We start from the raw sequence: 26,599 nt of genomic DNA on the forward strand, positions 1-26,599 counted from the left end.
TTTGGTTATTTCACTTGAAGCTGTTGCATTGAAGTTGTTCTGTTTTGTGTGCTTTTGCTTCCTTCTCCTTGTCCTAGAAAATGAAAGACAGAATTAATTTTTGCCTCATTATTTTTCCTTTTCCTATTCCTTTGCTTTTCCTTTTCCTTTTTCTTTTCGAAGCAACAAAAACGGGTTTGATGACAATAACAGGTTGTATACCAAAAGGTTCCTTCTTCTGTCCACATCTGAATCTGATGGTGATGGGAAGTGACAACATACCAGATGACCAATTTTTTAACAAATTCACGAAAATGAAATATATTATGATTGCAAATTTGGAACTATTCTGTACAACAATCTAATGGTAACAAAAATTTACTAGCATTACTTTTGAACTCAAAAGTAAAAAGTATTATATTCGAATTTCGTAATTTATTATTATTGACTCATTGTATGACTTAGACCAAGTTCCCTATGTTTTCGTGTAAATATATTATTGGCTAAATAATAAAAGACAAACTAATGGTAAGAATTTATTTCATACCTTTAAAAAAAATTAATTTATTTTAATATATATTTTCTCTAGCTCTTCGGTTTTGGAAGAGGTAGATAATCGTGACTTACCACCAGTTGTCTTCTTTTTTTAAAAAAAAAAAACTCATCTTTTGACTGGTTTCTACCTTTTTTAAAAAAAAAAAAATTAACAAAAACATTCCATTATTAAAAAAGGAAAAATATCAAAATGCAAAATATAATTTCACAATTGCAAACCTAATAGAAAGACAATATAAAATTTTAATCAAAAGAAAAGATACATTAACGAGGACAAAACATTACATCACTTTTTCATAGACTTGCATATGACGAAGTTCATTCCACAAAGAAACGCTGTTATATGTACGTACAAGAAGATTAGACAATTTAAGAGCAATTCCAATTACTTTGTTTTAAGAAATATTCGAACTTGAAAGTAAATGATGTTGTATTTTTGTATTCTTCTACTTGTTAAATGTGAAAACTGCGAATATATGTGCACTATATGTTTGAGTTTGATAAAAATGTGTATTATACGTTTGAGTTTGATAAAAACGTAAAATTTAATGAATCATTAAGGCATAAAAAAACGAAAACACAAATTTACTACATAAAAAATTAAAAAATAAAAAGACAATCTATCCGTCAACTACAGTCCAAAAGAACAGCTTGGGGATGAAGAAGCAACAGCCAACAACCAATCCACCCTTTGTTCCGAGTCGAACTTGTCTCCAATTCCAAGCAATAGAGTTATTCTACGCGTTGAAGGCCAACGAACGTTGTCCTTGGTCTTTGCTTAAAAACCCACCGACAAGAGTCACTTTGCAAATCCCATTCCCTACATTTCAGTTGAGAGGTCTTTGTATTGTCAAGTCACCCAGAAGGACCACGTTCTAAGTTAACCAAAAATGTCATCACACTTCACCTTCTGACTTTCATATCCCATTTTCCTCCACTCCACCAGCCAACTTCTCTTCATAGCTGCTTCTAGCAGAAGCTGCCAACACCACCACCAGAAAGTGCGTTTCTGCAAGACCTCAGTTGGTGAATCTGTAAGATTGCTGTTTACTTTGCTCATTTGCTTGATGGGTCTTCTCCAAGAGCCCAAATTTTGCTAATTCTTGGCTCAAGTTTCATACTTTGTTGATGGTTTTTTAATTTCATAAATTGGATTTTCTTCTGGTTTGCTGCCGCATATTATATGATTGCAATTGGGGAACTTTTTCATCTGGGTTCTTTTACCAAATGATGAAGCTGGTGAGGAATGTTAATTGGGATTGGTTTGTTCAATTCAGGCCTTTCTACAAAAGGGTTTTGAATTTTGGTAATGAGATGATGAAGGGTCATTGTAAAATCTTGGTTTTTCAAACTTTCAATGGATTAGTTGCAATTGGCTCATTGGTGTTCTTTGTTGTTGCAATGTCTTGTGCGTTTTTGTATTTGTTTCCCAGTGTTCCCCCAGTGGTTAATAGTTACCCGGTTTCGAATTCCAGTAGTAGTTCTATTGATGAATGTGATGTTTTCGAAGGAAGGTGGATTCAAGATGAAAGTTACCCTTTGTACAATGCCTCAGAATGCCCATTTGCAGAAATTGGATTTAATTGCTTTGCTAATGGGCGGAAAGACAGAGGTTATGCCAAGTGGAGGTGGAAGCCAAAGAATTGTGATATTCCTAGGTTTGATGTGCGGGCGGTTCTTGAAAAACTTCGTGGAAGAGGATTGTTTTTGTTGGCGATTCGTTGAGTAGAACACAGTGGGAGTCTTTGATATGTTTACTCATGACAGGGGTGGAGGATAAGAAGAGTGTTTACGAAGTGAATGGGAAAAAAATCACTAAGCAGATTAGATTCTTATCGGTACACTTTAGTTCATTTGACCTCAGAATTGATTTCTATCGGTCAGTTTTCCTAGCACAGCCTGCTTCAGTTCCAATCCGATCACCAAAGAGGGTTAAATCAACTCTCAGAGTTGACAAGTTGGATGACATTAGCCGAGAATGGATCGATTCTGATATTTTGATTTTCAATTCAGGTCACTGGTGGACACCAAGCAAACTTTTTGACATGTGAGTTTTCTTAATCTCTGAGCGTTGTCTAATTTCAGTTATTGTTGTAGAATGCTTTCTGACATTAAAAACATTTAAAAACTTGCTTCATGATTCTCTATTTACCGGATGCATTTGTCTATGTCTTTTCCCCTCCATTCAGTTACTTTACATTTATCTTCAATCCACGCACCCTCCAACATTCAGTTCCAGAGTCTTCACCGTTAACAGCTTGTGCATCGTGCATTCATACTCCATGCTTGATCGTATAAATGTTGACTAATGCAAGCAGTGGATTAGAATGTATTCATCTTTATTGCATGCATGGTACTTATTATTTATAGAATGGTTTAAATTCCCCATGCATGTTAGTGCCCCTTCAGAAGTCTAATTTACTAGAGAGGTAGAAGATCCCTACTACGGGTGTGGCCAAGATCTTGGTTGAAGTTTGCTGATACAAACTCCATGGAAGCCATGATTATTGTATAATTTGTAGACATTTATGCTTATGTTTTAGCTTAAAAAACTTTCACCAGTTGGGGAAAGGGGTATGGAATTGTAATAAAAAATACATGTTAGATCATAAATGATGGGTACAAAGCATAAATGACGGTTATGTTGACATTCGACTTCAAGTCCAATTTGCTTGATCAACTTCTTAGGTAGAGTACGTACTAGTTACTATCACCAAAATACTGCTGCTTCAGTATACATTTCAGACCCCAAAAAGAAAAAGGATGCAATTCCCAAAACATTGTGCAGCCTGTAGTAGTGTTATGCAGATGGATCCCTCGTTCTCTCACTCCACTTTGCCTTTTCACGTGATTATGATTGTTTGTGCAAGTGGATATGTGATTGCATGTTGGGCATTCTGATGTAAGATAAAAGTGTTCTGTTTTCCTTCCTTGTCAACCAGTATATCTTGTCTTGATGTATGCACCTGAATTCTTGATTGATATTGCTTGCTCAACATACAATCGACTTCTTAATCAGCTTTCCATGCTTTCTCAAAAAAAAAAAAAAATGAAAAAAAAAAAGTAAGTTTAACATTTTTTGTACAGGGGCTGCTATTTTCAAGTGGGTAAATCTCTGAAGCTTGGAATGCCAATCACCACGGGGTTCAGGATAGCTTTAAACACTTGGTCGTCTTGGGTTGAGACCATGGTCAACACAAATAGGACAAGTGTATTCTTCAGGACTTTTGAGTCATCGCATTGGAGGTGCATCATTTATTTTATTTGTTATGATACTTGCTGCCAATGATTTTAGTGTCTAAGGCTGTTGGGGTTTGATTGCATCTAGCTCTACCAAATCTATTCTTGTCGGCGATACAGTTGGCTATTAGTTAGCATCTCCTACTTGTGTTTCATGAAAAAATTTATTTTATTCTTCTGGCTTCCCTTTAAAAATAGGGAGTATCTTGTTTTGTTCCATGTATCGATACTATATTATTAAAGCATTCTATAATTCCCCATGTTGCTTTGCTATTTACGTCTCGTGAAAATAATGTGCCATGATACATCCAGTGCTAGTCCCAAGTAGTTGTAATTTAATGGACATTTTTTGCTAAAAATCTTCATGGAAGATGGAACTTAACAAACTATTTACAGAAATAAAAGGTTGCTTGTATTTTTTATTTTTTTCCTACTTTTAATTTGATTTAATGTGTTTGGGTAGCAAGGAATTTCAAGTCTTTATTGGCCTCTAAATGCTTTAGTTAATTGTTAATCATGAAACTGCCGGTTTAATTGGCTGATCTGAAGCAATATATAAAGTTGTCCTATTTTCTTCTTTGTAGAAGCTAAATCTTTTAAATTCTGGTACATATTTAATTATCCATTTTGCTCCTGAGTTGAGATGCAAATAAGCTGATGTAATTGACTGCTGGTGATTCTGTATATGTACCAGTGGCCGAAAGCACAATTCGTGCAAAGTGACTCAACACCCTTGGTCAAGCTCATGGGGAAAGGACCGAAGCACAATTTCGGACATCATTATAAAGATTGTGAAAAAAATGAAGGTTCCTGTGACAATTCTACACGTTACACCTATGTTATCATTCCGTAGTGATGGGCATGTGGGTACCTGGAGCGATAATCCATCAGTCCCTGATTGTAGCCATTGGTGCCTACCTGGCGTACCTGATATGTGGAATGAAATTCTCTTGAACCTGCTACCCGGGAATCAGGTTTCCCTTAAATGAAGTGTAGAGCCGCTAATATGCTTCCTTCTTTTGCTGCTTGCATCAACAAGCTCCTAGTGTCACTCTTCAGCATCAGATCGAAAAAGTGAGAGAGATCCTGTCATCCTGCCCGTAAGTTGAACTTTGCCTCTCAGAAACTTCTTGTTTGTCGTTTTGTGTAGTATTGTTTCCCCACGGTCAGTTAGTGAAGATTAAGAACCACAATCCAAATTAAATGGGGGAGTTGTGATGAAGTTGCGTTGCTGTAGTATGTGTTCATGAGGTCTAGCTAGTAGTTGCAAGTTATAACAAGTGCTTGTAAAGTCCATTTGTGAAAGCATCTTTTTCCAAAGTGAAACAGAAATAGAAGTTTCTACAATTGGCCAAAATCAATCCGAGTTTGGGGATGAACTGATGAAGGAAAGTGTACAAATTGGTCTGCCAGGCGTCCGCCATGTTTTACGGTAGATGAGCTTCTTCTTTCATTGAATTTTTAGTTGATGTGCCAGAGGTGGATTTGCAGTCGTGGCAGCTCCAAGGAGGGCATGACTTGCTTAATCACTTGCTTTATTTACATCTTTTAACACAACTTATACATTTTATTTGATTGTTGCACACTTTAATAATTGTAAAGAAGGGCCAAATACTTCCCATAAGTATGTACTGGAAATAGTGGACCCAATGTTATGATGTTATCAAAGCCTCCTCAATTTTTATGTATTGGAAGAGTGAGCAGTGGAACGAAAATTTGTTGTTTATGATGGTATACCACATGACATATCAGAGTAGTGTTCCGAGTTCAATCATATTATAATTTGATGTCGGATTGAGGAGAGATTCTCTCTTGCAACCATTACAGTCTTAGTGGCATTGTCGATCTAATTAATGATATGTGTTCAAATAGTGTATCAACTGTTTAGTATATATTTGCCTCTCTGGTTACACGAGTCTCTCCTCCGAATGAGACACAGATATGCATCACCAGGTCCATTCAATCATGATTCAAGTCAATGCATGTCCTTGTGAACTTTACTTCCCATCTTTTATCTTGAAAAACAAAATATTGAAGGCCAAGAAGTACTTGTGGAGCAGCTAGAAATCTGTCCGTATGCCTGAACATGGTGATTCAGTTGCTTATCTGAACATGCACAGTGCCCAAAAGTTGAGCTTACAAAGAGACCTTTGATGCATACTCATAAATAACCGGTTCGAAACTTCCCTTCGTCCAAATTATTATAATAGTTTTGAACCCTACCCTTCCTCTTAAAAATAATAAAAATTTTCTATAATAAATAAATAAATTTAAGCTAGTTAAACAGTCCCACGTAGGCAAAATGAAGTACAAAATTGCTCTTCATAATACCAGCAGAAGGATGAATAATCGCCAAGATTAGTAACGCAAGCTTGTAACCCAAGTGGTGGCATTGAAGTGTTGGAACATTGGTTCAACGTTAGTTGTTCGGGTCTGGAGTGGCTCTATTCAAGGCTCGCCCATTCCAAGCGAAGGCTCTAGGCTACACGATTTCGAGAGCAAAGGGAATCTGACACGCCCCAATCTCGATATCCCTTAATATCAGAGTAGGCACGTACTGGTCGACACTCGAGGGTGATGAAGTCATTAAAAGCATGCTTACCATTAAAAATACGTAACTAGAACGGATTAAACCAAAACAAAATCGTGTTCAGAGCATACAACTACTCAAGAATAATAGGAAAAGAATTATTATGAAAAGGTACAAACAAAGAAATGATACCTGTACTGAGAAAACTCAAAGATAACTAAGCCGAAGTGACCTGACACCGGGATCATGTGCCTCTATTCTATCTCTAGTTTTCCATTACCCGAAAGCTGCTCGAATGATTGAAAATGTGATCATTCTCTCCAACACGCCGTTACTAAGGCCAATTCAACTGGGAAAAGCCTCAATTTCTCTTGACCCCGCTGGACACCCTAGAAATGGATGCCTTCGATTCAACTTCTCCAGTGCTCCGCTGCCTCCATGGTTGGTTGGGGTTTATTCTTGGGTTCAAGGAGAGTCTAATGGTGGTAGAGATCAATAGAAATAATTTCACAAATGGTGATTCAAGGACGAGACCCATCTGAACCCGTAGGTGGGTTTTCTTACCACATCGGGGCTAAAATTTGTCAGGTTTGGTTAGAATTGGGTGCTGGGGTTTTGTGGTGAGGTTTCATGGTGATGGAAGGTTGAAGAAAGCCGGAAAATTAGACTAAAAGCCATCGGGAAACCCCAAGGAAATCTAGTCATTACGCGAGTCAAGGGGAACACAGCTGGTTCCCCTCCTTCTCTCCTCCTTCATTTCCCTCTCCTTTCTTTCAATCTAGGTCACACACGTGGCTTCCTAGATTTTGCTCCGAAAATCTGGAGCCTTCTAGAAAATGATTAATTGACCATTTTGTCCTCGATTATGTTCGTTAATAACTTCTTCGTTATAACTCCAAATTGCGTTCCGTTTGCGCCCACACGTTCGTAGCAACAAATACTATGAGGATACACCAAAAAAATGAATATTACATGACATAACAAGGTGGTCAACATAAGTCAACGTATATGCCTTGAAGGGCAATTTCGTAAATTCACGTTTTTAAATTATAAAAATCATAATTTTTAGGGACAGGTCGTTACAGAATCGTGTAAGGCTGGTTTCACAGAGCAACGACAACCTGCTACTCTTGGTAGTGGAAGGATAATGGGTCGGTGCCATCTGGTTCCATCATGGATAGTTGGTCTGCCCCAATTGAACCAATGCTTGTTTTGTTCATTTGTTAGGTAATCAGTAATTTGATCAGCAACGAGTGGAATTATTTGATTGAAATGTTGGAACTTTCATTGTTCTGAAACCCATTTCTCTTTTGTGGTAAACTTTAGTACTTGGAGTTTGAATTTTAATTTGTCAATTGGTGATCATAACACTTGAATAAAAGAAACACAAAAATGATAAATATCAAGGTTAATCTATGTATTAGTCGGGAGAATGCACCGACTAGCTTTCTAAACAAATACCTTCACCTTGGGAGGGATTATCACCTTCCATACAAATTTCCATAGTGTCGCATAAGGATTACCTTTGGATTTAGAGGTAGAAGCACGAAGTGATGGGGATTGCACAAGCTTCCTAGCAATATTATAACCACTTTTAACCGTGAAGAATCCCCACTCATGAAAGTTCCATATTAAACAATCCGCTGGCATACAAATACTAATAGGCATAGTGCGTATAAGATTCATCTCTCACCTCCAAAAATAATGCAGATAAAACTTCGAGGCTCAAAGACTTGCTTACCGGATCAATTAGTTCCTGCACCCTCATATGTTTCTACGAAACTGGTGCCACTGATAACACTTTGAATGTATTCGGCCTTGGAAGCCACCTAAAATGTCATACGCGTATCGTCGCTCCATTGCCTACAACAACATATTGAAGACCAAAGAAGTATTTGTCGAGCAACTAGAAATCTGTCTTTATGCTTGAACATGGTGATTCAATTGCATATTTAACTTGCACAATGCCCAACATGTTGAGCTTACAAATAGACCTTTGATGCATACTCATATATTGAAGCTAGTAGCATGTAGATTCAATGTCTTAATGGAGCAGGCATTGGGTTTTTTTCCATGCGTCATGAGTTCGAAACTCCCCTCAGTTAAATTATTATAATAGTTTTGAATTATCCCTCTCTTTTATAACAATAATTAAAATTTTCCAAAATACATAAATAAATTTAAGCTAGTTAAACAGTCCCACATTGGGCAAGTGAAGTGCAAAACTATTCTTTATAATACCAGCACAAGGATGAATAATCGTCGAGCTTAGTAACGCAAGCTTGTAACCCAAGTGGGGGCATTGAGGTGTTGGAACATTGGTTCAGTGTTAGCTGTCCGGGTTTACAGTGGCTATATTCCGGCCTGCCCATTCCAAGCTAGGAGTTGAGTTGTGCGGCTTGAGCGAAGGCTCTAGGCTACACGATTTCTAGAGTGGAGGGAACCGCGTAAGGCTGGTTTCACAGAGCAACGATTACCCCCCGCTCTTGGCAGTGGAAGGATAACGAGTCGGTGCCATCCGGATCCATCATGGATAGCTGGGTTGCCCCGATTGAACCAATGCTTTTTTTTTTTTTTTTTGCTTTGTGTGATTACTTTGTATAAATTGTGTGATGGCATCAACTAGCAATTCGATTTCTAGAGTGGAGTGAACCGCGTAAGGCTGGTTTCACAGAGCAACGATTACCCCTAATCTTGGAAATGGAAGGATAACGGATCGATGCCATCCGAATCCATCATGGATAGCTGGGCTACCCCAATTGAACCAATGCTTTATTTATTTTTTTGTTTTTTTGTTGTTTGTTTTTTTTTTTTTTGGCCTTGTGTGATTACTTTGTATAAATTGTGTGATGGCATCAACTAGTAATTTGATCTTGTTTAATATATTGCATATTGTGAAATGTCTCTTTGTTCACCAAAGAGTGGAATTGTTGATTGAAATGTTGGAACTTTCAAATTTCTGAAACCCCAATTTTCTTTTGTGCTAAACTTTAGTACTTGGAGTTTGAATCTTAATTTGTCAATGGGAGATCATAACACATGAGTAAAATAAACACAAAATGATAAACATTAAGGTTAATCACATTGAACTTTAACTGTAAGATCCTACATCGCCCAGGGGAGTGGATCCTGTAAGCCTTATATGTATATTCTCATCTCTACTTAGCACGAGGTCTTTTGGAGCTCACTGGCTTCAGGTTCTGTAGGAACTCCAAAGTTAAGCTAGTTTGCGCGAGAGCAATCCCATGATGGGTGACCCACTGGGAAGTTCTCATGTGAGCTCCCAGAAACAAGACCATGAGGGTGTGGTCGAGACCCAAAACGGACAATATCGTGCTACGGTGGAGTCAAGCTTGGGATGTGATGGGGGACCGGGTCGGGATGTGACAATTTGGTATCAGAGCAGATCCCTGGCCGGTAGTGTGCCGGCGAGGACGTCGGGCCCCTAAGGGGGGTAGATTGTAAGATCCCACATCGCCCAGGGGAGCGGATCATGTAAGCTTTATATGTATATTCCTATCTTTACCTAGAACCAGGTCTTTTGGGAGTTCACTGGCTTCGGGTTCCGTAGGAACTTCGAAGTTAAGTGAGTTCACGTGAGAACAATCCCATGATGGGTGACCTATTGGGGAGTTCATGTGTGAGTTCCCAAAAACAAAAACCATGAGGGCGTGATCAGGACCCAAAGAAGACAATATCGTGCTACGGTGAAGTCGAGCCTGGGATGTGGTAGGGGCTCGGGCCGGGATGTAACATTAATGATCTCTATTTATTTTTTTTAAATGCGAATTAGTTGTGGAGCACACACCACATTGAATTTTAACTATCCGAACCATGTATATTTCAAGTTGCACCTTATAGATCATTCTTGCAAAATATTAACAAATTGTGTGATTACTTTGTATAAATTTGATTTTGTTTAATATATTGCAAATTGTGAAATGTCGCTTTGTTCACCAAAGAGTGGAATTATTGATTGAAATGTTGGAACTTTCAATTTTCTGAAACCCCAATTTTCTTTTGTGCTAAACTTTAGTACTTGGAGTTTGAATTTTAATTTGTCAATTGGAGATCATAACACTTGAGTAAAATAATGGGAGTTCTAACGAAAAATCCGCAGGTACTGTTCACTTTAACGAAAAACCACATTTTTACACTAAAAAGTCAAACCTTGTACTATTCACTTTACTCTTTATTTTGTCTTTATCGTTAAAACTCAAAGTTTTTAAGCCATTTTCATTAGTTTTCCTTAAAACAAACACAAAATAATAAATATTATGGTTAATCACATCGAACTTTAACGATCTCTATTTATTTTTTTAAAATGCAAATTAGTTGTGGAGCCCACACCACATTGAACTTTAACAATCCGAACCATGTATTTTTCAAGTTGCACCTTATAGATCATCCTTGCAAAATATTAACAAAATCAGAAATATTTGAGGCATCTAATTAAGAGTTCAAAGAAATTGACACTTTGTTCTACAAGAAACAATGAAATTTTGTTGTGATAATTAAATAGACAAATGGTTTGAGATTGAATTGAATTTTTGCAAGAATGATCTATGAATCGAGATTTTCAAAATAAACAGTTCAGATCATTGAAAATCGATGTAAAGTAGGCCCTATATCATGGATAGCTGGACTGCCCAATTGAACCAATGCTTTTTTTTTTTTTTTTTTTTGGTTTGTGTGATTACTTTGTAGAAATTGTGTGATGGCATCAACTAGTAATTTGATCTTGTTTAATATATTGCACATTGTGAAATGTCTCTTTGTTCACCAAAGAGTGGAATTATTGATTGAAATGTTGGAACTTTCAATTTTCTGAAACCCCAATTTTCTTCTGTGCTAAACTTTAGTACTTGGAGTTTGAATTTTAATTTGTCAATTGGAGATCATAACACTTGTGTAAAATAAACACAAAATGATAAATATTAAGGTTAATCACATCGAACTTTAACGATCTCTATTTATTTATTTTTAAATGCGAATTAGTTGTGGAACCCACACCACATCGAACTTTAACGATCCGAACCATGTATTTTTCAAGTTGCACCTCATAGATCATCCTTGCAAAATATTAACAAAATCAGAAATATTTGAGGCATCTAATTAAGAGTTCAAAGAAATTGACACTTTATTCTACATGAAACAATGAAATTTTATTGTGATAATTAAATATGCAAATGGTTTAAGATTGAATTGAATTTTTGTAAGATGATCTATAAATCGACACTTGCAAAATAAACGATTCAGATAATTGAAAATCGATACGAAATAGGCTCTACATCATGGATAGCTGGGCTATCCCAATTGAACCAATGCTTTTTTTTTTTTTTTTTTTTTTTTTTTTTTTTGCTTTGTCTGATTACTTTGTATAAATTGTGTGATGGCATCAACTAGTAATTTGATCTTGTTTAATATATTGCATATTGTGAAATGTCTCTTTGTTCACCAAAGAGTGGAATTATTGATTGAAATGTTGGAACTTTCAATTTTCTGAAACCCCAATTTTCTTTTGTGCTAAACTTTAGTACTTGGAGTTTGAATTTTGATTTCTCAATTGGAGATCATAAGAGTAAAATAATGGGAGTTTTAACGAAAAATCCGCAGGTACTGTTCACTTTAACAAAAAACCACATTTTTACACTAAAAGTCAATTATGGTACTGTTCACTTTACTCTTTATTTTGTTCTTATCGTTAAAACTCAAAGTTTTCAAGCCATTTTCATTAGTTTTCCTTAAAATAAACACAAAATGATAAATATTAAGGTTAATCACATCGAACTTTAACGATCTCTATTTATTTTTTTAAAATGCATATTAGTTGTGGAGCCCACACTACATTGAACTTTAATGATCCAAACCATGTATTTTTCAAGTTGCACCTCATAGATCATTCTTGCAAAATATTAATAAAATAAAAAATATTTAAGGCATCTAATTAAGAGTTCAAAGAAATTGACACTTTGTTCTACAAAAAACAATGAAATTTTATTGTGATAATTACATAGACAAATGGTTTGAGATTGAATTGAATTTTTGCAAGCATGATCTATGAATCGAGATTTGCAAAATAAACAATTCAGATCATTGAAAATCGATACGAAGTAGGCCCTACATCATGGATAGCTGGGCTGCCCCAATTGAACCAATGCTTTTTTTTTTTTTTTTTTGGTTTGTGTGATTACTTTGTATAAATTGTGTGATGGCATCAACTAGTAATTTGATCTTGTTTAATACATTGCATATTGTGAAATGTCTCTTTGTTCACCAAAGAGTGGAATTATTGATTGAAATGTTGGAACTTTCAATTTTCTGAAACCCCATTTTTCTTTTGTGCTAAACTTTAGTACTTGGAGTTTGAATTTTTAATTTGTCAATTGGAGATCATAACACTTGAGTAAAATAAGCACAAAATGATAAATATTAAGGTTAATCACATCGAACTTTAACGATCTATATTTATTTATTTTTAAATGCGAATTAGTTGTGGAGTCCACACCACATCGAACTTTAACAATCCGAACCATGTATTTTTCAAGTTGCACCTCATAGATCATCCTTGCAAAATATTAACAAAATCAGAAATATTTGAGGCATCTAATTAAGAGTTCAAAGAAACTGACACTTTGTTCTACAAGAAACAATGACATTTTCTTGTGATAATTAAATATGCAAATGGTTTGAGATTGAATTGAATTTTTGCAAGGATGATCTATGAATCGAGACTTGCAAAATAAACGATTCAGATCATTGAAAATCGATGTGAAGTAGGCCCTACAACTAGTCCCATTTTTACCCAAGAATGGAAATCCATTTGGACAAAGGCCTTGTGTCACACACACACTCAGCAAACTAAAAAACTATATCACCTTGGTGGAGGAATTGCAATATAAGAGAAACAAGAAAACTTCGAGAAGTGTTTTGGAATGCAAACAAACCCCTTTTCCAGCTCCAAATCTTAGAATGAGAGTTAAGTCACTAACATTAAAAAATGAACTCTTACTTTTAATTTAGTATAAACTCTTTGCTACAAATAGGCTTTTCAAATGCACCACTTTTTCCACAACAATTCAATTCTCATCTACCACGTTACAGACTTTAAGTTACAAACAAGATGGCCAATCCAAATAGCTACTACTTCCCATTTTTCCCTCCACCACCTCCGTCCCCGGGGGCAAATCCTCCAAGGCACTCAACCCCACCACCTCCTCCATCAGCAAAACCACCAAGTCAATCAACCCCACCACCAACTCCGTCAGCAAAGCCACCACGTCCATCAATCCCACCACCACCTCCGTCAGCAAAGCCTCCAAGTCACTCAACCCCACCACCACCTCCATCAGCAAAACCACCAAGTCAATCAACCCCACCGCCAACTCCGTCAGCAAAGCCGCCACATCCATCAATCCCACCACCACCACCCCCGGGGGCAAAGCCTCCAAGCCCCTCAACCCCATCACCACCACATAAGCCATTTAGGCCACCGCCGCCACCTCACGTACGCCCTCCGCCACCGCAATTGCCACCATCACCAACCCCGGACAATCATCCCACCGTCATAGTCATTGTGTTCATATCATTAGGTTCCGTTTTCTTCCTTGCATTCCTTGCAGTTGCCCTACTCTGTTACATCAAGAGGAGAAAGAAGAAGACAATCCAAGAAACCGACTTCATTCACATCGACAAACACCGGAAGATCAAGGAAGCCATTGTCGAAGGTCCCAACGGACCCCAAGCCGTGCTGTTGTCGGTTGAGGATGATGTCCATATCGACGAGGAGATAAGGAAGAATGAGACAATTAGTCACGAGGGTTTGCATGGAAAAGTAAAGAGTTCAGGTGTCCAATCTGATACCGAAATCGTTAACGTCAATGAACATCGGAAGGTGAAGGAAGACATCGTAGAAGGTCCGCATGGGTCGAAAGCTGTGGTGTTGACAATTGACGACGATGTTCATATCGACGAAATAATAAGGAAGAACGAGAGGGTTGGTAAAGGTTTGCATGGCAATGCAGAGGCAGTGAAAATTGATGAGCCTTCAACGAGTTCACATATTGGTCAGCAATAATAATCTTGTATGCACATTTGATGAAGTCGTGATTAACTCATGTAACTAATAAAAATTCATCACCGAAAACTGATATATATATTTGACTGTTCTTTTTAAGATGGATCTGTAAAGATTTTACGTATGTCAAATAAGCTGTTTCATGTTTGAACCAGCCTCCCTCAGGCTAATGCAACTAAAGTCCTTTGATTTTTAATAGAACCAAGTCACTCAACGTAACCACCATCGCCCCCGGTGAAAAAGCCGGCACTTCCTCAACCCCACCGCCACCACCACCCCGGGGTAGATTTTTTTAATCTTAACTTTTTTACTATTTATTTGGTTTTTTGTTAACATAACTTTTTCCGCACAATTCGATCAATTTTTTTGAATGAGGAGATGTGGAAGAAGGTTGAAGAAAGCCTAGAAAAAATTTGAATGAGGAAGTGTTTTGTGTGAGAATTAAAAGGAAAAAAAAATTGGTAGATGGATGAACAAATGTCATGCCTATATGTGAAGGGGTCTGTTTTTTTATTCTTTTTTTTATTATTATTTTTTTCAAATGGTATTTATTCGATTATTTACAAACTTTGGATTAATGTATGCATGAATCTTGACCTTCCAAATATATAGGCCTCCAACTATCGCTTGTTTGGCGAGTATTAGGCATATTTGCGCGTGAACCTTTCTTTTCTTTTTCCTTTGAGGAGCCCACATTATGCATCTTTACCTGCATTTTCCGGTGAGTGGCAAAATTTGCAACTTATACAGCACCGAGACTGGAACAACTTCCGGCTGCGGGAAATGTAAACGTTGCTTTACAATCCCATTTGGAAGATTGGAGATGCTCTTAGAAGCACGGTTGTGTTGTCTGCTTACATACTTTCACTGTATAAATAGGTTGGGAGCTAGCTACAAGCTTGGCCCTACCCTTTTCACCTACACAAACAGAGGAACATGAGAGATATCAAATGCAACCAAACAGAAGGACTCGGTAGGGACAGATACATGACAGTTTTAGTCGGAATGCCAACCAAAAGGACTCAAGTCAGTTGTTTATATACACATAAGGATATTGCTTGGCGAATAGGAATTCATTCCTTGTTGAATAAGGTTGTGACATTTAACTTAGGTTTAAATATTTTATTTCTTATTTTTATGTATACTTTGCCCCTTTGGCGAATAAGAAGAAACAATAAATTCCCTAACAGTGTGTTTGGATGTGGAAAAATAAGTCGGAAATTAGGTACAAGTCGGATTTGAGGGATGGGAATTCGATTTTTTTTGCGTTTGTCAACTTGACGCCCATAAATCAACAATTGACGCATGGAAAACCTCAGGGAAATTGGGGCTCTAATTTTTGAGTTCAAATTCCGCCAAAGGAGTTCTCATTTTACAATTTCAATTGAGAGGGAAACTGTCTCTTCCAGCGACCCAAAAGTTCAGATAAAACTTCACCTAAAACAAAAAGAAGAACTACAAAAAAAGAAGAAACGAACTGCAATACACTCCACTCTGAGAATGAATTTATCAATTGTGTGATGGTTTGGGTTATCTGAATCTGCTAATGAATGGAATTTGGTGATGGGGCGGCTGCGCTTGAGATTAGATGGTTGGTTGTGTGGCTGGGTAGGTAGAGGCTATGGGGTGGGGGGTATGGATGGGTAGTATGGACTAGAGGAGCGTGTTTGAAATAGAGAAAACAGTGGCTTTTGCACAATTTTTTTCCCAAGAGTTTGACCTTGGTACCTTTGGATTTTGGTATCTATGCAGGACTAGTTGAAGCGAAGCAAACAAAGGCAAGTATTCTTCTTAACTAGCCTCCGTGCATGCACTTACGCCCGTGTGTAAAAAATAATTTTTGAATTATTGCGTGCTACGCGCGACTTACACATTTATATATTTATATGCATGAATTGCTTCAATATCTTTTTTTATGACAAAAAGAAAGTCAAATATTTGGACTAAATGAATAATATTAGACCATGCTAAAAAAAACCCTCATAAACCAATTAAAGCAGCTGAATCCACATAATAAAATCGGTCTTTTAATTTCCATCTACATTCTATTGAATTTACATTAAAAATAGAGAAAATAATATTTAATAAACAACTGATTGAATCACATTATTGCTAGCCCATTGTGAAGTTAAGTCCACTCCCCTCCCCCTTAGTGCAGATAATATCGTTTGTTAAAAAAAATCATTTGACAATTAATTGAATCACATTATTATGTGCGTGTGAAATACTTTTTTTATAACCGGCACTACGCATCACTTAAGATATTTTGAACGTGTTTAAAAATAGAGAAAACAATATTTAATAAACAACTGATTGAATCACATTATTGTCAGCTCATTATGAGGTTAAGCCCACCTCCTTCTTCCTTAGTGTAGATAATATCATTTGTTCAAAAAAAAAAAATTTTGACAACTAGTTAAATCACATTATTATTCACGTGCGAAAGACTTTTTTTCATAACCGGCACTACACTCATGTTAAGATGTTTTGAACGTGTTTAAAAATACAGAAAATAATATTTAATGAACAATTGATTGAATCAAATTATTGCTAACCCATTGTGAGGTACAAATTATAAAAAATTAAAAAAAGAACACTGTACAAAAAAACTAAAAAACACTGTTTATATGACGACAATACCTCTATATTATTTGATGCATTATTTTGAACTGCTTTTAAACTTTTTTGTTTTGAGAGCATTTTGTCCAAATATTTTTTGGTGAATCCGTGACCCCAAATTTGGGTTGTTGGCTGTATATATAAAGATTTGGTAGTTTAATTGCACAGGGGTGCAGAACTAGTTGAAATGAAGGAAAAACAAAATTTATGATTTATGTCATTTGAATATTCCGCGGACCGATACACCAAGGAAAAACAAATGCACTTTAATTTATGTCATTTTCTTACCTCAACGGTGTAGATTTTCGTCAATTCCATCCTAGACGGAAGTTTGCGGCCACAGTACGTTTCCAATGCAATAACAGAGGAAGCCCTTCTATTCGGTTCTTGGCAAAGTGGTTCATTTTTTAAAGTGCAATTAGCAATTCAAAAATTCATGTCTGATTGCAAACATAAGTACAATTAGTAAGAACCATATAACCAAGTAACTAAATTTCACATTCATAAGGTGATGCTTAATTGGAAGAAAAATGCATAACATCTAAACTAAGCGCTATCAATCAAAGGATGTTAGAATATAAGCATGAGTATGAATCTACGAATTAAGTTATTTGATTCAAGATTAGATAGAAAGTCTTATTGGGAATGGATTTGTAACCCCTGTTATGCTGAAACACTATGTGTAATGAATTGGTTGTCTATATGGATTCTAATAGGGGAATTCTTATAAATACTTGGCTAGGATTATGTTGTATATAAAGTGGCCTCTACTCTCACAATTTGTACGTGCTCTATTCTTTGGACTAAGACCTATTATTAGTTAAGAGCAAACTGATTGAAGAGAGGAGAAGGTGCACTTCTACTTTGCTGCAGAAATCGGACATGGCAGCTTCTTCAAATTTGGCTAAAAAAATTAGTGCTGAAACGGGAGAAGACCTGAACCAATTAGTAATGGTAACACATGGTTATCATATTATGCGTCATATAGAATTAAGAGAAATTCCGGGAATTAAAGATTATAGAGATATAGATATAGGATCAATGGCTATGGGAATGTATCCATATCCTCTATACCCAGCTGAGTCAACAATTAGATACACACTATTTATGGATGTACCAATTGCTAGTGATAGGTTGTCTGTCGAAATATTTAGCAGTTTGAACGAATGGGCTGTTGAATACTTCGGGACTCCCGCTAAGTTTACTTTGATAGATAAAGAGCGTGCGGCAGAGACCCACCCGTAGTCTCCCAACAACCATCCTCCCGATTCATCTACAGGTCCCCCTCCACCACCCTTCCCACCGCACCAGCCCCACCACCCCACTCTGGCTCCCTCCCCACCTCACCAGACGAACGACCGCCAACCCTGCCCGCCCCTCCGACGAAGATACACACTATTTATGGATGTACCAATAGCTAGTGATAGTTTGTCTGTAGAAATACTAAGCGGTTTGAATGGATGGGCTGCTGGATATTTTGGGTCACCTGCTAGGTTTAGTTTGAGAGATAAAAAGCGTGTGGCGGTGACCCACCCGCAGCCTCCCAACAATATCATCCTCCAAATTCATCTACAGGTCCCCCTCCGCCTCTCCCTCCACTAACCTCCCCACCGCACCAGATCAACGACCGCCAACCCCGCCTGGTCCTACGACGTAGCCCCCGACTTGCTGAACGGTCAGAGAAAACTCAAGTACTGCTTAAGGTTATTCTTTATTTATTTATTTATTATTATTATTATTATTATTATTATTATTTTATGAGTTTTGCTTTAGAATCACTCAAAAACATGAAATGCTTTTAATTAATCTCACATGCTTTATTTGTTAAATTCGTAGGTTTTAACAGCCAAGTGAGGAGAAGAAGATAGTCGTGATACATCTTACTTGCTAAGAAAAGCCTCACCTTCTATGGGAATCAAGTAGAATTCTCACCCCAACCCAAGAAAATTTTATTATATTTCATTTTTCTGTATGAGCTGTTACAGTTTTGATGTTTGTATTCAGGTATACTAATGTTGAAGAACCATCAAATATCTCACTCAACAAGAGGCATGTCCAAGCTTTATCTAGAAGTGAAGGGCACAAACAAATGAAAGTTACTGAATCTGATGCTTGCGTGGTATGCCTCTTTGGTTAAGTTATACTCGCTTCTCCATATCATTTAATATTTATTGTGTACCAATTTGATTAGTGGCATTAGATATTTCTTGTGTTCCATTTTGATTGATGGCTCTATGTCACTAAGCAGGGAAGTCGAAAGCTTGAAGGAAGGTTTAGAAGTTTTTGAAAGAAAGACGAAAACAAAGGCAAAATCTGAGATATTTATAGGGGACCTCTCAAGCAGGGGCGGGTGGAAATAGGGACCAAGGAGGTCGCAGGACCACCCAAGTTTGGAAAATATACATGTGAAAGTTTTTTGAGGATCTTTTGAATATTTGGTACAGGTCTTTTTTTGTGCTTACTAAATCTTTGATGTAATACATGCTAGACTTATCTCGATATGTTGTATCGACAACATGTGACAAATTTTCTCTATATTACTCATCAAAATGTTTTTTAGACAACTATCCATTCTCAAGTGAAACACCCTTTCAGATACATAGTTCGGAGAAATTGTGGGATCATGGATTTCTAGAGCCAGAATAGGGTGATTGGAACACGTACCTTAAAAATCTGATCATAAACTAAACAGCTCCCATCAGATTAAGTTGCTCAAACGGACAGATGCCACCACATCTTGCTATACATCAGTGCCAGAAGATTTAGAACCCATTTTCAAGAAGGCACACTTGTCGCTTGTAATGAGTAATTCTAACCGTAATGCTACTTAACCGTTTGTTATTTATTTCTACAATATGAGGTATTAGAAGATCAATAAACAAAAAGCTTAAATTAAACTGCACATATGTTGCAAGTAATGAACTTCTAAACAAAGAAAGTAAAAAAGACAAAATACTTTATATATGTTGTGGCCAATTTACTAATGGGAAGAGGGAGGGTGCAGCAACAGAGAAAATGAATAACGCGAAAGGAAATTGTAGGATGTATTTTTAAGTATGAAAAATGAGAAACTTGTTCTTCAAATAATACATAGTCTAATAAAAAAGAATCACTAGAGTAAAAAATAATCATAAATTAATCTATAAATTTACAAGACTACACATGTGCTAAATATCATTTACAATAATATAAGAGTTTGGGTAAATTATACAAAACTACCTCAACTATGGGTCTCAAATCTCATGTTTTAAAGTTACAAGGGCATACCTCATTTTACAAATTGTTTCAATGTCAGACCTTTGTTAGTTTTCTGTTAGTTTTTATATCAATTTTTTGTTAAATGTTGACGTGGCTTAAAGCGAACCCGCTGCCTAACCCAATTGGATTAAAAAATAATTAAATATTAAAATTTAAAAACAAAATCATTTAAATATTTTTGCAAAAGAATGTGGGACCCATATCCTCTTTTCCCTTCCACCCGTACCCCTCCCTCCACCACCCAAATCAATATGAATGTGACCTGCAAACTTAAACCCAAATCAACATTTATAATCTTCCCTAACCCACCACCCAAAAACTTCAGAAAAACAAAACAAACTAACATTTTACAACAAACTCCACTTGACCCACCACGTGAAAACCATTAAAATCTAGAAAATCTTCAAATAACGAATCAAAGAATATAAATTTAAATTTACAACTCAATCAGATTAGAGTCATCTTAGATTCAAAATTACTTCTCTTTATGACGTTGTTGGAGTATATTGAGAGCTCGACGAAGAGCAGGATTTCGAGATCTGATAGGATCGGCTGGCGATGGTGGTTTTCTCGTCGACGGTGCCTGTGGAGGTGGTGATTGAAACTCAGTTTTTTCCTCTCTTCCGATTCGAATTCCCGGTTCTTCTACCTCCAAATTTGTTTGAACGCCTTTTTGGTGAAGGGATGGGAGATGGACGGAAGGGGGAAGGAAGGTGAGGATGGATGTTCGAATGCCTTCCTAGCGTCAAATTCTTAGAAATTCCACTTGTTCGATTCGCAATGAACGACGACAAACAGCGTGAAATTTGGGTGGGTCTGGTTCGTGTCACCAAGAACAGTGGAACGGTGGTGGCGGTGACAGTACTTGTTGCCAGAGTTCTCCTTAAAATCACTAGCTGGAAAGCTCGCCTAGGATACGAGTTGGGGCAAATGGAAGGAAAAAGAGGAAAGGTTGGGGGAGACGGAAAGGGTGAGGGTGATGGGTTGGTAAGGTGGGTCCACAATTTTTTACAAAAATATTTAAATAATTTTATCTTTAATTTATTAATATTTTTATCCAATTGGAGAAGGGAGTGGGTCTCTCTCCAAGCCATGTTAGCATTTCACAGAAAAATCAACGACAAACTGATGGAGGTTTGACATTGCAATAAATTTGTAAGATGCGGTATGATATTGTAATTTTCAAAACATGAAGTATGAGATTGTGGTTCGACCTATCGTTATAATAATTTTGTGTAATTTAGACTAAGAGTTTTATTGAGAAATTTAAATAAAAGAGAGAATTCACAAAATTTAATTTAATATATTCTAAAACTGAAAAGTTTTTTCGGCCGATTTTACCCTCACATATTTAGTCTAATTCTGATTTTGTCCCTCAGATTTCCTTCTTTTTTTTTTCCTTCCTTCCCCTACTTTTTTCTACCCTCTCGCTCGATCCTTTCTCCTTCTGTCATTCTCTCTCTAAAAGATTCTGCCTTCTCTCTCTAAAAGTCTCCTCTCTCTCCTCCTTCGCCGAACCACGACGCCGTTTCTTCTAACCGTCGACCTCGCCCACCTCGCCATCACCCTGCGAACTTCCTCCTTCAACTCTTTTCAACGTTTTCAAACACCCCGAACGACAAAACCACCGCTTCATTCTTCATCAGTTCACGCAGACCACCGCCACCACTACCACCACTTCAGCCAAATCCGACGAAGGGCGCCACTACACACGTGTGAATCTTCCTGCGCCACCAGTCTCCGCAACGTTTTCCGAAGCCCGCTTGACTGAAGGTAAGCGAATTTGGTATTCTGGATTATATTGGAATTTAAATAGGTTTGGTTTCAATAACTTTTTATGTTTTTAAAATTGTATGCTCCGATTACCTTGGAATTTGAGTTTGGATTGGAATTTGATTTTGCTTCACAAAGTTCTGATAAAATCCTAACAGAAATTTAGGAACGTATATTTTTCTTTGGATCTTTCTTCTGATTGTTTGGGTATCAACCAAGGACTGACTGAGGGTGGGTTCAAGTTTTCCGACGTAATTGTTAATCTTTGTAATTTGATTATTTTGAGCTCTTATTTTTATAAATTTGTTTTTGAAGGAATTAATTGTAAATTGTTATGTCGAATTTCAGGCACGAAGCCTAGAGAGAGTTTTCGTCTGCACCATTAAGTAAAAGATTCGATATGTTCACTCTGGACTCTGGAGACTCTGGATGGCATCTGTGTAGCCATTAAAGGGTTCATAAACGAGCAGAACACTATTGAAAACAGGATTCCGTCTGAGGTAGTACTCGATATTTGCTAGTATTGCTCTTCTTTACTGATTTCGGTTGACATTGTGAATGTAATTAACTTTTGAATGTTTTTTGGTACAAATTTAGTTTCGAATTTTGGGTTTGCCTGGATATGTTGAAAAATGTATGCATTTGAGAGTGTTGGGGGACTCACAAATGCTGTAGCTACTGAGTTTTGGGTACCGTCTGTTAATTCAGATTCATATTGGGATATTGATTCTTTGAACAATCAATTAGTGGTAACTTAGTACTTTAGCTATGAATATTGGCATTAAGTATAATCATAGATTAAGGTTTTCTCTCATGTTCCAAATATTGTTTTTGTTTTCATTTTGGTAAAATTTAGGGAAGAACGAATTCGATGATTTTTATGTTGTTTTTGATATTACTGATATGTGTGGGAAATCATTGAATTTGATTTTGAGCTTGTGCTACTTGTCAACCATGTGTAATGCTGAATGATGAAACAATGATTAAGAGCCGAGTGTAATGATTAACTAAGCTTGCGCTGCAAACCAATTGCTACTGAATTGAACTTAGTTCCTTTGTTTCTGGCTGGGCAGGAGATTGCAGCATGCGAGAACAAGCAAGCAGAGTTTTTGTTGTTTTGTTATTTAAAAAGTTACGTTTTTATTTAGGACATTTTGGATCCGAGATAATGCCCAAGTTTAAGTATTTTGGGTGGATTTGAATTTAAAAATTGTTTATTTTTTATTATTTTTTGGGTCTTCTTTCTTCTGATTTTTTGGGTATCAACCAAGGACTGACTGAGGAAGGGTTCAAGTTTTTCGACATAATTGTTAATTTTTGTAATTTGATTATTTTGAGCTCTTATTTTTATAATTCTGTTTTTGAAGGAATTAATTGTAAATTGTTATGTTGAATTTCAGGCACAAAGCCTGGAGAGATTTTTTGTCTGCACCAATAAGTAAAAGGTTCAATATTTTCACTATGGACTCTGGAGACTGGATGGGATCTGTGTAGCCGTTAAAAGGTTCATAAACCAGCAGAACAGTATTAAAAACGGGATTCCGTCTGAGGTAGTACTCGATATTTGCTGATTTTGGTTGAATTTGTGAATGTAGTTAACTTTTGAATGTTTTTTGGTACAAATTTAGTTTCGAATTTTGGGTTTGCCTGGATATGTTGAAAAATATACCCATTTGAGAGTGTTGTGGACTCACAGATGCTGTAGGTGCTGAGTTTTGGGAACTGTCTATTAATTCAGATTCATATTGGGATATTGATACTTTGAACAATCAATTAGTGGTAACTTACTATATTAGCTATGAATATTGTCATTAAGTATAATTATGGAGAATGTAAAATTATCCTTTTGTTGGTTTTACAAGCATAAGTGAATGATGAGCACTGAACCCAGCAAAACTTTGCTTTTCAGCAAAAATTTTAACATAGGGGAGACATTGGTGTTTTCTTGTATGTACTTACTGTCGGATGATAAAATTTTGGGATTTTTTTATTGTTTCATTGGTGCACTATTGTTGCGATGGCGTCTGGGGATGCGTACCTACAACATCAGGTGGTTGGGTATGTTTTTTGTCTCAGAAAAGTTTGTTCTGTAATATGAAATACATGATTAATAATGTAGTTTTATTTTTGTTCTGTTAAGGCACCAAGTCCCAACTCAGGTTTACAATCTGTTAACTCCCCTACAAAACGGATCAACAATAATGTAAGTCTTTAGAATTGTACATAAATGTTGAGTTATAAGATTTATGTCTTTAGGATTGTACATAATGTTGAGTTATGAGATTTATTTGTTTAATATCATATAATATTTTACAGGAATTCATTTTTAGTTTCTGTGCCAAGTTTGAATATGAGCGTCACTGTTCATCCCGCAGACTTAGGATTAAATTTGGCCCAAAAAATTAGTGTTGAAACGGGAGAAGACCTGAACCAATTAGTAATGGTAACACATGGTTATCATATTATGCGTCATATAGAATTAGGAGAAATTCCGGGGATTAAAGATTATAGAGATATAGATATAGGGTCAATGATTATTTGAATGGATCCATATCCTCTGTACCCAGCTGAGTCAACAATTAGATACACACTATTTATGGATGTACCAGTAGCTAGTGATAGGTTGTCTGTAGAAATATTTAGCAGTTTGAACTAATGGGCTGTTGAATATTTTGGGACTCCTGCTAGCTTTAGTTTGAGAGACAGAGAGGGTGTGGTGGTGACCCACCTGCAGTCACCCAACAACCGTCCTCCAGCACCCTTCCCACCTCAGCAGCCCCAGCATCCCACTCTAGCTCCCTCCCCACCTCACCAGATGAATGACCGCCAACCTTGCATGGCCCTTCGACATAGATACACACTAATTATGGATGTACCAATAGCTAGTGATAGGTTGTCTGTAGAAATACTTAGCAGTTTGAATGAATGGGCTGTTGGATACTTTGGGACTCCCGCTAGGTTTAGTTTGAGAGATAAGAAGTGTTTGGCGGTGACCCACCCACAGCCTCTCAACAACCATCCTCCCGATCGACGACTGCCTACCCCGCCTGGTCCGATGACGTAGCCCCCCCGTCTTGCTGAAAAGGTGAGAGAAAACTAAAGGACCACTAAAGGTAAATTCATTTTCTATGACTTTTGCTTTAGAATCACTCAAAGACATGAAATTTTTTCAATTGATCTCACATGCTTTATTTGTTAAATTCGTAGGTATTAACAGCCAAGTCAGGAGAAGAAGATTGTCATGATACATAGACAACCAAACTAAAAGAAAAAGAAAAAGAATCAAAGTGTTTCCCATTCAGCAGGGTCAATTGAAGAGAGTTCCGTTTTGGCAAATTTTATTGATCCAGTTCAATTTGGAAGCACTCCGGATAGTGTCTATGTTGGTGATCGAAGGCAATGGTGATATAAAAACTGTCACTATCTTTACACCTCTACTTTAAGAGACTCGCAAGTTTTTTGGTTAGAAATTTTCTTCTGTTGCAAAATTCAGTGAGGCTCTTAATGTTAGACTTAAACATCCTTGTGAGTTTTGTTCGGAATGCTCGAGTTTGAGGGTTTTCCCCCACTGTTTTGCTTGACCTACTCCATTGTATTGCATTGCAACACAAGTCGTTCATTGTTTCGACACAGGCTACTTCGGGCTTGGATAAATCTCAACTTGGGGATGGGGAGGTTGTCGATTCAGTTGCATTGCCTTCCATTTGCCTCCCGCTATTGCTGATCTTGTGATTGTTATAATCGAAAGCTACTGTTATCATAACATTGTTGAATCGTTGTTTTTGTTTAACCAAACAATAGAATAGACTTAATCTCCTACTGATGTTGAATTTAAACCTCCCTCCCTCTGTCTTTATCGTTTTCTTTGTCTCTCCCAAGCATACCAAGAATTTAAGTTAGAGATTTCAAACAAAAAATATATCAATTATACTTTTCGTCCGTTCATTTTCAATCCAACGGTTCTTATCTAGATGTGTAAATAGCATGTGTACCGTGTACATGAGAGAAAAATCTGTTATAGAGCATTGCCCCGTGCATTCATGCAAGCATTGTAGTTTTTAATTTTTTATTTATTACAAGTTGTATTCACGCTAGGTTGTACTAAGGAAAAAGGAGGGTTGAATCGAAGAAATAGTATTGAAGATGAAGACGCTAACCATCCAACCCATCCACCACTTACACAAGCAAAAATTCTCTCCCACTTATCTTTCACAAGTGAGCGGTTAAAATTTGACCAAAAAAAATTTAAGAGATTTAGTTAAATCTCAACCTTTATTTTGTGTTTTGATGGTCAAGATCAAGAGAACATCACTGCACATGCATCGATAGTTTTCCATGCATTGGTATTGCGGTGAGTGGATGGAATTATTACCACCGTCTAATTAAATAGAGGCTTGGGCTTAATTGTGGCACGGCCTATTAGTTATGGCTTGATCAGTTTCAAGGATATCTCTTGGGTTAGTGAATCGAGTGAATTTAGTCTGGGGGAATCAAGAAAGATGGTTTCCCAGTAGTCCTTGAGGAAATTAGGATGGAATGATCTTAACTAGTTTGAGAGAGGGTGTACA

The 26,599-nt window shown here is 36.8% G+C and overlaps 2 protein-coding genes and 2 long non-coding RNA genes across 5 annotated transcripts; all 4 read left to right on the forward strand.

Annotated features, from left to right (window-relative positions):
- Positions 1-1,043: 1,043 nt before the first annotated feature.
- On the forward strand, positions 1,044-5,577 carry LOC103966274 (protein trichome berefringence-like 7). Its single transcript, XM_009379425.3, is given in 4 exon segments — positions 1,044-2,227; positions 2,230-2,581; positions 3,622-3,780; positions 4,469-5,577. Coding segments are annotated over 4 exon segments (1,272 nt in total). The 5' UTR covers positions 1,044-1,761; the 3' UTR covers positions 4,764-5,577.
- A 7,805-nt stretch (positions 5,578-13,382) lies between these two features.
- On the forward strand, positions 13,383-14,577 carry LOC103966299 (protein TRACHEARY ELEMENT DIFFERENTIATION-RELATED 7A). The gene has a single exon (XM_009379454.3). The coding sequence runs from the start codon at positions 13,428-13,430 to the stop codon at positions 14,379-14,381; it is 954 nt and encodes a 317-aa protein (XP_009377729.2). The 5' UTR covers positions 13,383-13,427; the 3' UTR covers positions 14,382-14,577.
- A 3,342-nt stretch (positions 14,578-17,919) lies between these two features.
- Positions 17,920-19,595, forward strand: LOC125473296. The gene is made up of 4 exons (XR_007255208.1): positions 17,920-18,703; positions 18,837-18,919; positions 19,005-19,119; positions 19,249-19,595. It is a non-coding gene; the product is annotated as an uncharacterized LOC125473296 (long non-coding RNA).
- A 2,183-nt stretch (positions 19,596-21,778) lies between these two features.
- On the forward strand, positions 21,779-25,298 carry LOC103966276. 2 transcript variants are annotated; one of them, XR_007255186.1, is made up of 6 exons: positions 21,779-22,031; positions 22,380-22,531; positions 23,432-24,089; positions 24,172-24,234; positions 24,348-25,144; positions 25,239-25,298. It is a non-coding gene; the product is annotated as an uncharacterized LOC103966276 (long non-coding RNA). The 2 variants fall into 2 exon arrangements; XR_007255184.1 differs by having other exon boundaries at positions 23,432-24,234.
- Positions 25,299-26,599: the final 1,301 nt, after the last annotated feature.

The sequence above is a fragment of a genome, unplaced genomic scaffold (assembly GCF_019419815.1).
Source record: "Pyrus x bretschneideri cultivar Hongxiangsu unplaced genomic scaffold, Pyrus_bretschneideri_v1 Contig81, whole genome shotgun sequence".
Taxonomy (NCBI): Eukaryota; Viridiplantae; Streptophyta; class Magnoliopsida; order Rosales; family Rosaceae; genus Pyrus; species Pyrus x bretschneideri.

Bases quoted from the DNA above. Each gene is read 5' to 3' on its own strand.
- LOC103966299 (XM_009379454.3), top strand. From the start codon at position 13,428: ATGGCCAATCCAAATAGCTACTACTTCCCATTTTTCCCTCCACCACCT.